We start from the raw sequence: 16,622 nt of genomic DNA, 5'->3' as shown, positions 1-16,622 counted from the left end.
TTCTTTTGTTATGGTCATATACAATAACATATCAAACAAAAAAAAATTATTTTAAAGATATTTTAGCAAAGTTACTCATGGATCAATTTAGGCTAAAATACGCCAACATTAGATGGGCTGAAATGGGTTGGGTTAAGATTAAGATAGGTTAATTTCAACAAATAAACGAGTCAATGACGAGTCCAACCTTGGACGGGTTGGGTAGGTCAAATGAGTTTGGCTCAAATTGTCATCGCTAACAGTTCTTAAAAAGAATTTCTCTATTACCAAAACTTGAACTTGAGACGTGTAATATGTAAGAATTATATTGCTCATAATAATCTAAAATTCCACAAGCAAAGGGCTTTTCCATGATATGGTTGGGTTTTCATTAAAAATGAATTTTGGTTTTATGCTGATTTTGAGTGCTGGATGGAGATATGGAGTTTAATTAGTTTCAATTTTCAAATATACTTCCTTTGGTGCAAAGAAAGTGGAGTATTATTTTAGCGAAACGAATTAGGTCAAAGTAAATGTCGCTTTAGAAAACCAAAAAAAGAAGAAGATACTTTTGTTTCAAAATTTATACTTACTCCAATAAATGATATACACAATTTTCTAAAAAGTCATACCAATCTTACCAATTTTCAGGAGAAAAAAAAGTTTGAGCAGAGATAAAAGACAAGTTAGTCAAAAATGTTAGTAAATACTTTTCTTAATGGGTGTATCAAAATTTTGACAATGACTAAAAAGAACAGGAGGAAGTATTTGTTTATTAAAAGAAAAATGCTCAGTTATAAGACAAGCTGGACCTGCTTAAATATATGGGCAAAATAAAAAGTTTGTCGGCCGATCGAAACTAATTGTATTTACTAGTAAAAAAATATATAGAATATGTATATTTTTTTGTATAAAAAAATACAAAAAATATATATTTTGTTGATTATTGTTTTGAGATCGGTTAAAAATATACATTTCTCTAAATATATAACTGGATATTTGATTGTTTATGGGCTTAGGCCTTTGATTTCTGCACGAACTCTAATGTCATGACCCGCCGCATCATCATGCCACGTAGGTACCACTTGACATATATTTTTTCCTTATGAAAAACATACATATAAAATATACTAGCACATGTGGGAAGGTTCTAGAGAAATATAGAGATTTATCATGGAAGACTTTACAACCTATGGAATTGCTAGGGAAATCCTTAGAAGATTCTAGCTATGTCGAAAATTCTAGAAAAAGGATTTACTTGTAAATAATATGGGATTTGTGTAATAATTATTATTTATTCACTAGCCCCTATGAAACTAGTATATAAAGGGGGTTATTCATTTGTAACTCACTAAGCAAAACAATCAACTTCTCTCTAATACAAAAGCTTCATTTGACAATTCTCATGTGTTCTAACATCTCCTTAGCGATCTTTAGTATAGTAAAACTGACTTGGCATAATAAGAACGTGCGCAAATTGTACAAGATCATAAACGCGTTGTCAAGTGTCGCATGTACGCTTAGTTCAAGACTAAGGAAGTCGTCTCTTTCTCTTTTGATGCTTCCCACACGTGCGTCAACAGTGCTAACGTGGTTGCACGTGTAAGGTCATCACGTGGATGCTTAGCAGTGCACGTGCCGTCCGCCTTGATAATTGGCTTTAAGATTGTCTTGGTGTTCAGTAATTTATTACTAACAATGCTCCCTCAATTATTACTTCTTCATGTTACTACTTAATACCCTTTTCTTTTTGGTTTAGTTAAAAATAATTATAGTATCTTTAGCTAGAAATATTTTGATATTCTCATCACACGCTACCAAGAGAGCCTTTAAGCAAATTAATTCATCACAAGTATCGTAGTCCTAGATTCATGCTTTACTATACGGGAAAAATTCAAAAATAATTATTTTCAGCCCCATGTAATTAAAAAGTAGCTATTGTCATGGAAATTCGATTTCCACAAGTGGATATTTTGTCAATTATGGGACTTAAAAGTGGGTGAAGTACACAAATACTTCTCAAAGTAGATGGTCTTGAATTTTTGTCCCGCTTGCCCCGTGAAATATTTTTTAAGTTTAACAAGGAGGGCAACACTAGCGCTTTTAACTTTTGACATTGAAGTTCTATTGTTGGGAGGAAGCGAGGGGGCATTTGCATCTATACCCGCTTTTTGGGTTACGTTTTAACTTGTGCCCGCTTTGCAAAAAAAATTGCAAGCGTACCCACTTTTTTTCGCGTAACTTCAGCATACGGGGCTGAAGTAGCAAAGACAATCACGCAAAACTTCAGCATTCTAGCAGACGGGACTGAAGTAGCAAGTGTGCTAAAGTTTTGTATGTAATTGCTGAACTTAAGCATAATAGCTGAAGTTTTGTTCTCTATTTTCTGAAGTTTTTGTTTGTAATTGCTGAAGTTTTTATTTTTGGCGAACTTCAGCTCTAGAGCTGAAGTTTTTGTTTTTGTAACTAGCGAACTTAAGCTCTAGAGCTAAAGTTTTGTTTTGTAAGTGGCGAACTTCAGCTCTAGAGTTCTAGGGGCATGTTGTACCCACACAAATTAACTTAAAGCAACATTAACAGGAACCAAGAAATATCAACACATTACCAATCCAATCGACAACTGAAATCTCCAATTACTACCAGACCCAATTCACCAAACAACAATGTAAAATTAGTAATTAATTTCTCTTATCCCATTTTCACATCAAAATTGTGCATAAGATTCAGGTTGCAAAACCAACATAGAACCTTTACAGGTGAGGGTATCGGCGAAAAGGAAAAAATGATTGAAAGGAGAAATAAGAAGAAGCAGATAAGGATGAACCTTACTTCTGGAAAAAGAAAAGATAAAACTTTGAGGAGGAGAAGGAGGAGGAGAAAGGGGGCTGAAATTGTTTAAAAAGTGGGTACAAGTTAAAACTTTTAAAAAAAATGGGTATATGTTAAATGGGGGCGACCAAATAGGGCGCCCCGTGCAATTTTTACGGAAAGCGAGGGTCAAAAGTTAAAGACCACCCTAAACAATATCACATTTATGTAATTTTTTGTTTAAAAGCGGCTAGCTCACGCAATAATTACCAACAACTATACTTGTACATCATCATGGACTTAAAGGCCCAATAGTGGTCCATTTATAGGATTTTTACACAAATAGCCGATCATATTTATTGTTTATTTTTTTTAGCCATATACATAAATTATGCATTGATTATACACAACTATCACATATAATACATAAACTAGACATATATTATACCCCCACCGGCTATTTTTAATTTAAGTGGTTGGATAGTTGGCTATTTAGGTTAAATCTTCTGCATTTTAGTTGGATGGAAACTGATAAAATCCACCATTAGAGGGTGGAGGATTGAAGCTTAGATTGAATCGAAGGAAGAAGAAGAAGAAGATTCTGGAAGAAATCTGATCATCAATTACAGAGAATAAAAATGAATACAATGGCTTATTAGCTAACACACTGTACACGTGGGAATATATATAATTAACTCCTAACCACTAACTAATTAACTAACTCTTCTACACTACAAAGGTGTCATCTAACTAACTTTGTTACAACTGTCACAAGCGGTCACCCTAACCATCTCAACAGAAATTGAAAAGTCCATTAGAAAAAAACATGGGCCAGCCTCCATGAATTGATAATTTTGACGCAGATGTGTAATCACAAATTAGGACGATGATCGTGCTTTCTGTTATATGAAATAACTTAATGTTCTTTTTTGTTATACTTCAGGGATATGGGTCATTCATACCCTTGTCATCGATAAATTGATTCGTATCTGTCCTTAACTTTAACGGAGCTATAGCATGGACTAGGTTAATACAATGTATTAAAATACTTCTGACAAAGAGGTTCCAATTTACCCGTTTGCTCATTGCATGCTGCAAAATTGTCCTTTGTCATACTTTATGTTAGAGCTCTATTAAGGTCAAAAAATAAGTAAGAAGCAATCTGCTATTGACAAGGATATGATTATATGAATTACCTTAATGTATAACTGAGAATACAATTAGGATATTTCTAGTATGAGTACTTTTTATCCCTTTTCCATCCCACAATAAGTGTGTGTTCCATTTGTAGTATCTCCCTTCCCCCCTCCTTTGGTAATAGAAAAAGGGGGAGAAATTCAAAAATAGTCAGTTTTACAACTGATCGTTCAAAAATAGCCCAGTTTTAAAAGTAATTGAAATTTAACCACTTTTCATGTAAAGATAAATCTGAGCGAAAACACTATTCAAAACTCGGAAAATACGCTAGTATATTATACTGGAGTTCTAGCATAAGTATGCTTGAACTCCAACATATTATACTGGAGTTCCAGGATAAGTACACTAGAACTCCAGCATAATATAATGGAGTTCCAGCAAGTATAATTGTCCAGTATAATATACTGGAGTTTGGAGCACCGGTGCTCCAGTCTCCAGTATATTATACTGGAGTCAGCAAAGTATACCGGTCCAGCATAATATGCTGGAGTTCATACACAGGTGCACCGAACTCCAGTATATTATGCTGGACCGGTCTCTGTTGCAGCAAAATAGTGGCTATTTTTCATTGACTTTGTAAACGCTGACTATTTTTGAATGACCAGTCCGAAAACTGGTTATACCGTGCTATTTTTACGAAAAAGGTTCGGAAAAAAAAGAAGAACACTTAACAGGAGCAATTTAGTGAAACGTATGCTAAGATGCTTTGCCATCATAGAAGCGTAAATCTAGTAAATATTTTATTTAACTCTCCTAATGTATCAAAATTGCTGCTTTATATCAAGGACCACTACAATACTACGGGAGTAGGGATGGCAATTTAAATCCAAACCGATTTACCCATTCATTTGTTGAATTCAATCCATTTGTTTGATATGTCATATGTTATATATGACCACAACAAAAGAAAATTTTTTATTTGATAATTAAACTAACTCATAAGAAAACAATACACATTATTTAAAGCTTTATAAGAGTTGTGTGGGCTGAGCTATGATCCAAATTTTAGCTCATTTTGACCCAGTTCATCTCAACCCAAGTAACTTTTAGACGGATCACTGACCCACACATTTTATTCAACCCCCAAAATCAGTCCAACCCACTCATTTGAGCAAGAGTAAAAAGTTATCAAGGAACTAAATCCTGGTATTGATCTAGTTGACGAAGCGGCTGCAAAACTACAGAGTCGTAGTCAGTAAAAAAGAAAATTAGAAAGCTCAAACATATCTATTCTTCCATCAAACATCACATTGATCATGGTGTTATAAAGCACATTGATATGATGAAGCAAAATCCATTTTACGATAATCGACAATTCATGAACAACATCAAGTTTCCTTAGTCATTTATGCATTGCAAAATAGCTAGATTTATATTAATATGAAACAATTTCTGAAGGCCATTGGACTGGGTAAAACCTGAATTAACCGTGGTGCACTTGCGGGAAACTCCTTGCCGAGGGCCTATGCACCCCTGGGATTAGTCGGGGCTCATACAGACTCGGACACCCGGTGCAAATCAAAAAAATAAAATAAAATATGGACTTAAGGGAGATGGTGAAAAATGTGTTTAACTTTATGCATCTACTGTCGTCACTGGTTGCCATTCACCATCTACTGCTTCGTTCCATAATGTCACATTGTTATTCCCATCTGCCACAGCCAGTATGTTTCCTGTTAGCGACCACGATACTCTCCACACAGGGGCACCAAAATCCTTCAACACTTTACCCTCCCATTGATCGCCTTCCTTACCCATGGTCCATATAATTACTCTTCCATCTTCCGAAGCACTCGTGATAGTTGACTTTGGCAGTCCCAAGTTAGGGGCCCAAGCGACGTCCCTGACCCAATCAGTGTGCATTTGAAGAGCCGGGAAGCAATCCATTTTCCAAGTTCCGTTAAACAGTTTCCACACTTTAACCGTATTGTCACAGCCACCAGAAGCAAGCTTCTGAACAGGATTAAGCATATCAGAGCCTACAAGAGAGCCTGGAGCTGCTGAAGGCGCCCACGAAACAGATGTAACGCCAACTGGATGAGCCTGATCGATCCGTGATGTCTCCCAACCACCATCTGATCTTGCAGTGAAAACCGAAATGTTCCCATCAGAAGATCCACAAGCCAAACAAAGGCCCAACTCATGAGGAGCCCAAGCTATGGTATTGACTGAAGCTTTATGGTCATCAAAAACATGTGCTAAGCTCCACTCATTTTGCGCACCTTCCTTCCAAATAATTACCTTCCCATCAGAAGAACAGGAAGCAAGGATTGACCCAAACTTAGGGTGAGCCCAAGCTACTTGCCACACTGGTCCTTGGTGACCACTCAAAGTAGCCAGTTGCTGCGAGGAGGAGCTGCTAACCCCTGTTATCTTAATGGTGCAGTCTGAAGAAGCTGTTGCCAGACGCTTACCATAGTAATCCATTGCTACGTCATGCACCGTGTCAGTATGCCCACTTTCAATCTTCTGTGAAGGCATTTCTCTTTTTTCCAGTTAAAGGTACCTTCAAATGCTTCTTAATTTCTCTGTTACAATGTTTTAACCTTTTTTTTTGTGTGGCTTAAAACCTGAAAGATATACAAATATAGGTGGTTGATAAAGAATTCAGACAAAGGATGAAATTATGATATTCCAAGAACTAGATAAGTTTGATTTCATCTTGCAATCTAACTTCATCAATCAATAAAAACCTTCATACAAAAAAATCTAAAGCAAAGAAATAAGAAAGGAGGGCATTAATTAAAGAATCATGCAAGTGACATGATAAACGGGAGTGTTGTAAAAGCTACTTGACTTTGGTAAATACTAAATAGATCTGTTGGTGACATCCATCAAAGCAAGAACATTTTAGAACACCTACTAAAAATGGACATATGATTGCATCAACCAATATGCAGCAGAGGACATAGGCAGGATATGCCTAGACTAAAAGGACAAAACATTGTCATAGAGCTAACTGCAATAAAAACATTCATCTATCTCCACTCAAGTTAAGACTCGGATGACCAATACTAAACAATCAAAGAAAATACTTTTGCCCAAATGGTTTCATATTTGTTGCGTCTTTATATTATTACACAAATCAACAAACAATGATCTTTTTACAATTCAGATTTAAAATTTTTTGAAGAGAACAAAATCGTTGTATGAGCTTTGCTCTCTGCTATCTGTGTAAATAAAAAAATAACACTAGGAAATGAGACGGAAGTTATAGAATGAGCCCTTAATCTGTCAAAAGAGATTAGTGCCTAATGCCTCAATCTCATTTCACTCCTTTTCTCAGGTTGCCTTAAAAGGCAGTAAGATCACATGAATAGTGTTTCAAAACCAGGTAATTGCTTATTGACGTCTATACATTGAAAAAGAAACCAGTAATTCAAACACCTTGTTGTTCTTTCATATATAGAATTTTTGAAACTGAGAACATGAACACAGAACCCATTAGAATTACCATACCAGAAGTCCACTTACTAATATTTTAACACTCTGAGAACATTCACAAGTGAAACAAATAATAGGTCTTTGTTGAGTCAAATTGTATCGCACAAATAGGATAGAGAGAGAGTTATTGATTTAACATCTCACCTACTTAATTTCTTTAAAATGTGCGGGATTATTTTAATTCTGTTGTTCCTACAATAACTCTGAATACCATAAGAGTTTCCTATGTTTTTATTTTAAATCTTTGATTTCTCAGTTAGATGTTTAGACATTTAGCATATGTAACTAAATTAATTTAATTATACATTTGAGCAATGCAATCATTGTGATCTTCACAATTTTTTAATGATAATAACCTGTACTATTGTTTAAGCTAGAATCCAGTGTTAGCCAAATATTACAACGTCGCAAACACCTAACAATCCAATGGTGCACTTGAACAATAAGTTTAGCAAGAAAAAGTGATTCTTCAAGTTTTTGATAAACATTTGAAAGTATTTTTAGTTCATATATTTGGACCCAAAACCACTTCTGGGAAAAACTCAAAACTGGAGCTTTTGAAACTGCTCTTGCGCTTATATTTTTGACACCATTTCTTGAAGCTCGTTTCCAACATAAATCCTTTTTTTCCACTTTTCGAGTGCCAATTTGACCTCTTTCATCTTCATCGTTTTTAAATTATAACAGTTGCTGAAAATAAAAAAAAACTTTAGATACTTGAAACTTAGATTGAGTCGTAAAACATGAATAAAAAATATATTTGAAACTTTTAGTCAATTTTTTTTTTGTTGATAAGCATGGTGTCTGGGTCAACTTGACTAATTTAGTCAAATATTTTTCTCTGGGTCAGGGAAACCAAAAAGGGAATAAAATTGGGATTGAACGAGCGAAATTTGTTTTCGTGAATCGGACAGTAGAAGTACATTACGATATTATTCTACCTAACAGACAAAACACCTATCGAAGCGCTTAATTCCGTAAAATTATTAAGATACTTTTTTCTTTAAGAACCACAAAACAAGGCTAATTGTATTGCTCCTTTTTCAATAACCGAAATTTTAAGCCATTTTCACTTGTATACAAACAGTAATAATACATCACAGAGCACTGTAAAAGTCCGAGTTGAGGCTTTCGGTACGCAATGCAATGCAAATAGAAACAGTAACAAACAAAGGATTGATCTATTTACCAAAAAAGAGAAAACAAAGTAACCCATTTGGAGAGGGAGAGAGATAACGAAAGAGACAAAACGACAACTTACAGATACGATTTCGCCGGAGGTCGCGAGGAGTCGCCGCAGAAAGAGAGGAACAAAATCAAAGTCAACTTGACGGAACAAAAACGCTGCAGTAAAAAATCTTCACAATAAATTGTTTATTGATTGGACCCACTGATGATGCAATGTTAATCAATTAGAACGCGACGCGTCATCACATGGCCCACAAAACTTCTCCACGTTGTCAAATGTGGCAAAAGAACACCGTTCCTTGAATATGATAATAAGATTGAGAACATACAGAAAAGAGACTTCCCTTAAATCCTTTTTTCGGCCGATATGTTGAAATAAATAAAAGAGTTTAATAAGTTTGAAGAAAATTAACCCAAATACCGTCCACCCCATCACTTAAACTAAAAATAGCAGGCAAATATATAAGGGGTTTTGACACAGTTACACATAAAAATAAAATTATTTATTTCCTACCCATAGTAGTTTTTGTGAGGAAAGTTTTCTTTATTCTTCAATTCTTTTTTATTTCTATGCTTCTTTTTTTTCTTTTTTCTTTTTTTCTTTTCTCCTTTTTTTCTCGTTTTCTTCTTATTTATTTCTTTTTTCCTTTTCTAATATCATTTAACTTCTTTTTTATATTCTTTTTCTCTTCATAATCTAATTTCATTTATTGTTTTCACTGTTTTTTTATATTATTACTAAAGAAAAATCAAATCGTGTACCAATTAAATGTAGCTAATACAACCAAAAAATAACCAACATATGATACCAGTATAGTATATAGCTATACTAATAAGGTATATAATTGTACGCAAAGAGGTAAAATAAAATTTAATTCAATTATTAGACTGAAATAATATCAGTTGTCAATAAAAATTTCAAAAAATTCTAAAAGGATCTAATTGCAAGAGTATATCGTTACATTATATAGTATACTATAATATAAATATTTTTTTGCTTTTTCAATTTGCCCCTCACGCTGGGTAAAAGCTTAAAGCAAATTAAAAGGGAAAATGCAAGTGAATTTATGTGTAATAAATATACTATTATAGTATATTGTATATTACAACATATTATTACAGTATATTGCATATTATTACAGTATACTATAACAATATATTGTATACTATAATAGTATACTGTTGCAGTATAACTATATACTCCTATAGTATATTGTATACTATAGCAGTATACTGTTAGGTAACTGTGTTCTTCTTGGATTATTACAATATATCGTTGCAGTATATTGTAAAATATAATAGTATATTATTGCAGTATAGCTATATACTCCTACAACATATTGTATACCGTAGTGTTATACTGTAGTTGTGTTCTTCTTCGATTTTCAGCTGAAAATTTCGATCTCAATCATCTCAAATCAGCTCCAAATGCTATCAAATTTGAGTATGAATTTTCAGAAGAAACTATAAGCAATATTTAACAGCACACACTTTGAATCAAACAAGAAATCTCCAACTGGTGGAGCGCACAACAGGAGATCAAGCTTGAATTGGAGCGATTGAAGCAAATTCATCCCATCTTGAGCTACATCATTCAATTTTAGGAGTGAACTTTTCTCTTCTGAAATTAATCTTGTCGATTTGCCATATTCCTGAATAGAATTGATGTGCTGTTGTGTCTGTTTGTATGTTTCTTCAAAATCTTTTTTCACTTTTTCTACTTCCTCCACCATCTCATCCGTTTGGGATTTTTGCAGATTTGAGTCCTAGCTCTTTTAGCAATTTTTTTTTTGGGAATTTTGGGAAAAGAAATTGCGAAGAAGAAGAAAGATCCAAAAGAAAGTTTTGTTTAGTTCAGGAAAACGAAAGAAGATGAACTTTTTCTTCTGTTGAGAACCTCATCTTAGCTAGGTGTTACAGTGAAAATAACTGGGTAAATAGTTTGGACCCCATGGGTCAGAGCAGTAAATAATTTGAGTCTGGGCATTAAAGGGTAAATATTTTAGAATTAATGGGTATAAAGTAAGATTTTCTCAATATATAATATATGTATAATGTTATTCTGGCTCGGAAAAGTAAATAACTATTAGTAAAATTTTATGCACTGCATCAAACTTTCTACACTATCAAGTAATTTTTCAATTTTTAGAGGTAATCACAGTAACTTTTTTAAGTAATAGAGCTTCCATGTCAGGACTCGGATTGAAATCAATTATATTTACGGTCAGACATCTTTATAGCAATATCCCTATATAATAGTCATTCACTATTTAAGTCAAATTTTTCTCAGAATCAATTTTTTAAGTGATATTTTATCTCTCTATAACAACATTTTACCTATAACAGCAACGACCATATTTATAGCAGAACGCTCTTTGTAAAATTACCCCTCTATAACAACCATATAGATCTTTAAGATTACTAATAGTAATTCTAAAAATGCGCACACAATCTTTTCCATTGAACAAAGTTCATATCTTGCATATGATATAAGATTTGAAGAATTGCACATGATATCTTTTCCATTGGATAAGTTTAAAAAAATATTAAGACAGAAGATTTAACTGTTAAGCTCTTAGTCAAGGGAAAGCTATTAGATACCTTTTGTTGAAAATTTGGACAAGCGCCAATTCAAACGTTATATCGCTAGTAAGAGAATGAAATCTACAAAACAAGCTACAATTACAAAGTTCTTCCATCAATCTTAAAAAAAAATATTTTTCTAGGTAGCTTTAAAATATGAGCCTTAGAGTTTAAATCTTTATACGTTTAATTACGAATTTATTAAGAATATATTAGCTTTCTTCAATATTTAACTAGTGAAATATGTATATATTTTGAGATTTTAAATTTGAATAATTTTCTTATCTTTTATATGTAACACTAAAAGAAAAAATAACTTTTTTTGAACAATTTTTATTTATAACAACCAAAAATATCTAAGAATTAAATGTTGTTATGAGTATATAACAATCATTTACTATAAAAATTAAAACAATATCGGAATAAACGAACCTGTTAGAGAGGGTTGACTGTATTACCTTTTCATAAAACTATTTAGGAGAGAAAAAGTATATTAAATACAAGTTCCAATCCTAATTGTTCTCTAACCAAAATTATTTCCTTTTCCACTATTTATAAGACGTTTTCATGGATTTCTCAAGATCATCAATGGAGTAATTCTTCAAAGCGTCAAACTTTGTGAACCTTGTAGGCTTGTAAGAGTAATTCTTCAACGCCTCAAACTTTGTGGATCATGGGAAGCTTCTTTCAAAGTTAACGTATATCATCCAGTATTTGCAAAGAATTTCAGATTCTTTTCTCGTTTACCTGCCTCCAAAGGGTTTATTGTATCTTAACGTGGCCCCGTACTATCCCCAAGGCTTTTTAATTAGGGTGCTGGGACTTTACTAATTGAACTTTTAGACCTGTAGAATAAGTTAACAGTGGAAAGCTTTGAATAAATATTTTTTTTGGTCAACTATATATATATATATATATATATACTAGATGAGGAAAGGCCCGTACGGGCCCAATATTGTAGTCTTAAAATTGCACATCCAAATTGGTTTAGCAAGTATTTCAACATTAGGAACAATCGGCTATTTGATGAAACTTAAAACGAACAACATCATTCTTTACAATACGATAAAAGATAGAATACAAACTTATGTTTTTACTTCATGTCATGTATACAACAAAATTAAGAGAAGATTTTCGTACATTAAACAAAGAGAACTTCCAATGGAACTTGCATCCGTAAAGAGACAATTTACTATTTCAAACAAAGAGAACCAAAAGCATTAAACAAATATTAATATGATATAAATTGTAGTAATTCAATATAGTAGTTCAAATTATATTTTATTATAACTCGTTAAAATGATGTTAACTGGTGATAAAATAATCAACATTTGATAGGAGTCGATATAAATTATAGGGATTTTAATTTTTTTCTTAATTGAGGAGATAAGAGAAATGTTTTTATTTTTCTATAGATTTATCATATGTTAATTTTCATAATGAAACAATATAAAATTATAGTAGCAAATAATGTTTTAAGACAATTTATTCACAGTTGAAAACTTATCATGGAAGAATGGAGTTCAAACCATATAGATTAAATTTTCACATCAATTAAGCATATAAGAGATAGTCTGCTAGTACAGTATGGACAAATCTCATCACTTAAATTAACTTTTGAGGTTTAACAAACTATTGAATATGATTTTTTTTAGTTTGAAACCGCTTTCAACTAGTGTGGATAGATGAAAATCTTTAAATTTTAATTTTTAAATTGCTTTAAAATTGTATGGGTAAATATAAAAAACTTGTAAATATTTACCGATATTTCTTTTTGTTTCTCTATTATTTAAAATATAATTTTAGTTTCTCTGTGGAAACTTCCATTTGACTAAACCAAAATTAATAATCTAACCAAATGAGAAAAGGAACGTTCCAAATGAGTATTTGCTTGCAATACTCTCGGCAAAAATAGTCTAATCAATAGTACATTTAAAGGAATACTGTGTTTAGGGAAATGTGAGGTCCACGTATATTAATGATAGTTTATATTTAGAAATGCAAACAATGCATGAATTTTTTTGAAATGACATATATACCCTTGGTTGACCATGTTTCCTTTTCTATATAATAGAAATATATATATATATACCTACTGATTCAAAATAGTTATTTCATAATATGAGTGACTAAGCTCTCTTGAATTCTATCGTCATTGTCTTGCATCACACTAGTATTACAGACATTGATTTTCCTAGTAAATACAGTTCCTAGGATGTCTGCTTATAGTGCTTTGTTTGCAAATACAGAGGAATTGCCAAAAACTCGATCCTATCAAAACTTCCCTTTCTAGCTCCTTCCTTGGCGAGGAGGTCCGCTACTTGGTTATGTTCCCTAAAGCTATGTCCTAGTGCTGGATTCCCCAACTACTCCATCAATGACCCGCATATACAAATAATCGAATTGTAAGGGAGGTGTCCATGATTTAGCATTCTTATCACTTCTTCATAATATGTGGTGATCTCTGTCACGACTCGGAATTTTCCACCATTGGGACCGTGATGGCGCCTAGCATCACACTTGCTAGGCAAGCCAACGTTAGAGTATTACTAACCAATTTCTTTTATGATTTAGTAATTAAAAATAAATAAATTAAATAAATAATCATAATTGCGGAAGTAAGTAAACAACTACTTTGTTTATAAACTATTACCGGAACTATTACAACAACAACTACTACTACTACCCAGAATCCGGTGTCACAATCCATGAACATACTATGATTTACTATAAATATCGGTCTAAAAGAAATTGCATCTATCAGCCATTGTATGCTCCAAAATCTGCACAGAAAGTGCTTAGTACAGTATCAGTACAATCGACCCAAGTACTGGTAAGTGTTGAGCCTAACCTCGACGAGGTAGTGACGAGGCTACGACGGGGCAATTACAATATAACCTGCATATAGTATATAATAAGGCGAAAAAGAAGTACGGGACAAAATGAAACAGTAACTTACGACAAAAATGAATACGGAACTCAAATATCTTATCAGTACCCAGCTATAACCAATCCTTAAGTGAGATATAAAACTACAGAATAACTTCACAGCAGAAAAAGGATATATAAACAATAAACTGATGCACCGCACATCCCGATCCCACCGTATAATCAGTAACAGTATGAACATTCACCCTTATTACTCCATATCAATCCACCTCTATTCCTCCTATTGCAGCGTGCAACCCGATCCCACCGTACAATAGCAATTCACCCTTATTACTCCTCAATATGTCACTCTTATTCCTCCTATTGCAACGCGCAACCCGATCCTACCATATAATAACATTTCACCCTTATTCCTCCTCAATATATTACCCTTATTCCTCCTGTTGTAGCGTACAACCCGATACCACCATATCAATACTAATCACACAATAAAAACAAAATTTTACAATTTGGCTCAAAACTCCTCAAGGTATTTAACCTCAACTAAAACAAACGGAAAGCGGTAAATTATGAAACTTCACTCGAATTATACTACTCAGCGAAACCAATCCAAAATATACTAATAAATACTCATAGCCAACTTAAAGCAACAATATGAATCAATGAAACCACGTAATATCCAATAATTTTAACAACGAAAACAATATCCGACAAGTAGCAACTAATCATGGAAATATCAATAAAATAGGTAGCAATTAAGGCAGGGAACAATATATTAAGAACGTGAAGGGAACAATCAAAACAAATAAATTGGACGCGCATAGGTACTCGTCACCTCACCTATACGCCACACACATGGATTTTCACATAGCAATTAAGTCGGGGATCCACGATCCCTCGAGTCAAAGTTAGACAAAACACTTACCTCGATCCACAGGCCACTCACTACTCAAATACCGCTTTTCCTCTAGTTTCCACCTCTGAACCACTCGTATCTAGTCATAATTAACTTAATAACATTAATTATTGCTAAAGAAATCAATTCCAATACATAATTATAAGTTTTCCAACATTTTTGCCAAAAAGTAAAAAATCGACATCGGGCTCGCTTGGTCAAAACATGAGGTTCAAACCAAAACCCATTCACCCATTCACCCCCGAGCCCAAATATGTAATTAGTTCTGGAATCCGACCCCAAATCGAGGTCTAAATCCCCAAATTTGCAAAATCCCCAATTCTCCCAAAATTCTTAATTTTCTACCTTTAAAGAACAAGATTTAGGACTATAAATTCATTGGGTGATGATGGAAATTAAAGAAAACGAGTTAAAGAACACAAACTTATGATTTGGTGTTGAATCTCATCTTCAAAATTGCTCCTAGGTCGAGTTCTAATGAAAGAGTTCTGAATTTTTTGAAAAATCCCATGCTGGTTCTTTTTTAATACACATGCGTCAGACCTTCTTCGCATTCGCGAAGGGTCTGACGCGATCGCGAAGCAGCGACCCTAGTAGCCTTGGCGTTCGTGAGATATTCTTCGCGTTCGCGAAGGCTTATTCCCACCAGCATCCGCTTTCGCGAGCCATGTGCCGCATTCACGAAGAGTATAATTCCCCTCCCCCAAGTCCCAATGCTTCGCGTTCGCGGTAGCCTGGTCGCATTCGTGAAGGGTAATGCCCCCAACGCTCTGCGTTCGCGATTAGTCCTTTGCGTTCGCGTAGAAGAAAATATTCCTCAGACAAGTTTACTCTTCGCGTTCGCGTGAGAAGCTTCGCGAACGCAAAAAGGAAACGAGCAAGTGCTGAAGCTACAGAATTTTCCTAAGTCCAAAACATCCCAAATCCTATTTGAAACTCACCCGAGTCCTCGGGGCTCCAAACCAAACACGCACACAAGTCTAAAAACATCATATGGACTTGCTCGCTCGATCAAATTGCCAAAATAACACCTAGAAGTACTAATTTAACACCAAATTGCTTGAAATTTTCAAGAAAATTTTAAAATTTCTATTTTCTTAACCGAAGGTCCGAATCACGTCAAATCAGTTCTGATTCTTATCAAATTTTACAGATAGGATACAAATATTATAACGAACTTGTACCGGACTCCGGAACCAAAATACGAACTCGATACTAACCAGATCAAACATCACCAAAATTCTTTAAACCATTATAATTTCACCCTTACAATTTTCATCAAAAATTCATTTCTCGGGCTAGGGACCTCGGAGTTCATTTTCGGGTATACGCCCAGGTACCATATTTTACTACGGACCTACTAGGACCGTTGTCACACCTCCTTTTTACGCACCCGCGAGGGTACAAGGGAGTTTTTTCCAATTAAAGGACAATCGAAACAGGATTGGTTTATTTATTTCAGAGTCGCCACTTGGGAGATTTAGGGTGTCCCAAGTCACCAATTTTAATCCCGAATCGACGAAAAGAGTGACTCCATATTACAGTCTGCGTACCAAAAATCCGGATAAAGAATTCTGTTAACCCGGGAGAAGGTGTTAGGCATTCCCGAGTTCCGTGG

General features: G+C 33.9%; 1 protein-coding gene across 1 annotated transcript; it reads right to left on the bottom strand.

Annotated features, from left to right (window-relative positions):
• Positions 1 to 5,264: 5,264 nt before the first annotated feature.
• Positions 5,265 to 9,255, bottom strand: LOC107760771 (protein transport protein SEC13 homolog B-like). Its single transcript, XM_016578880.2, has 2 exons — positions 8,690 to 9,255; positions 5,265 to 6,554 (listed from the first exon to the last, which is right to left on the bottom strand). The coding sequence occupies exon 2, from the start codon at positions 6,463 to 6,465 to the stop codon at positions 5,560 to 5,562; it is 906 nt and encodes a 301-aa protein (XP_016434366.1). The 5' UTR covers positions 6,466 to 6,554; positions 8,690 to 9,255; the 3' UTR covers positions 5,265 to 5,559.
• Between the last annotated feature and the right edge of the window lie 7,367 nt (positions 9,256 to 16,622).

This window comes from Nicotiana tabacum, chromosome 6 (genome assembly GCF_000715075.1).
Source record: "Nicotiana tabacum cultivar K326 chromosome 6, ASM71507v2, whole genome shotgun sequence".
NCBI lineage: Eukaryota > Viridiplantae > Streptophyta > Magnoliopsida > Solanales > Solanaceae > Nicotiana > Nicotiana tabacum.
Note: the sequence above shows the minus strand (reverse complement) of the source record. Positions and strands in the feature narration are given on the sequence as shown.

Bases quoted from the DNA above. Each gene is read 5' to 3' on its own strand.
- LOC107760771 (XM_016578880.2), bottom strand. From the start codon at position 6,465: ATGCCTTCACAGAAGATTGAAAGTGGGCATACTGACACGGTGCATGAC.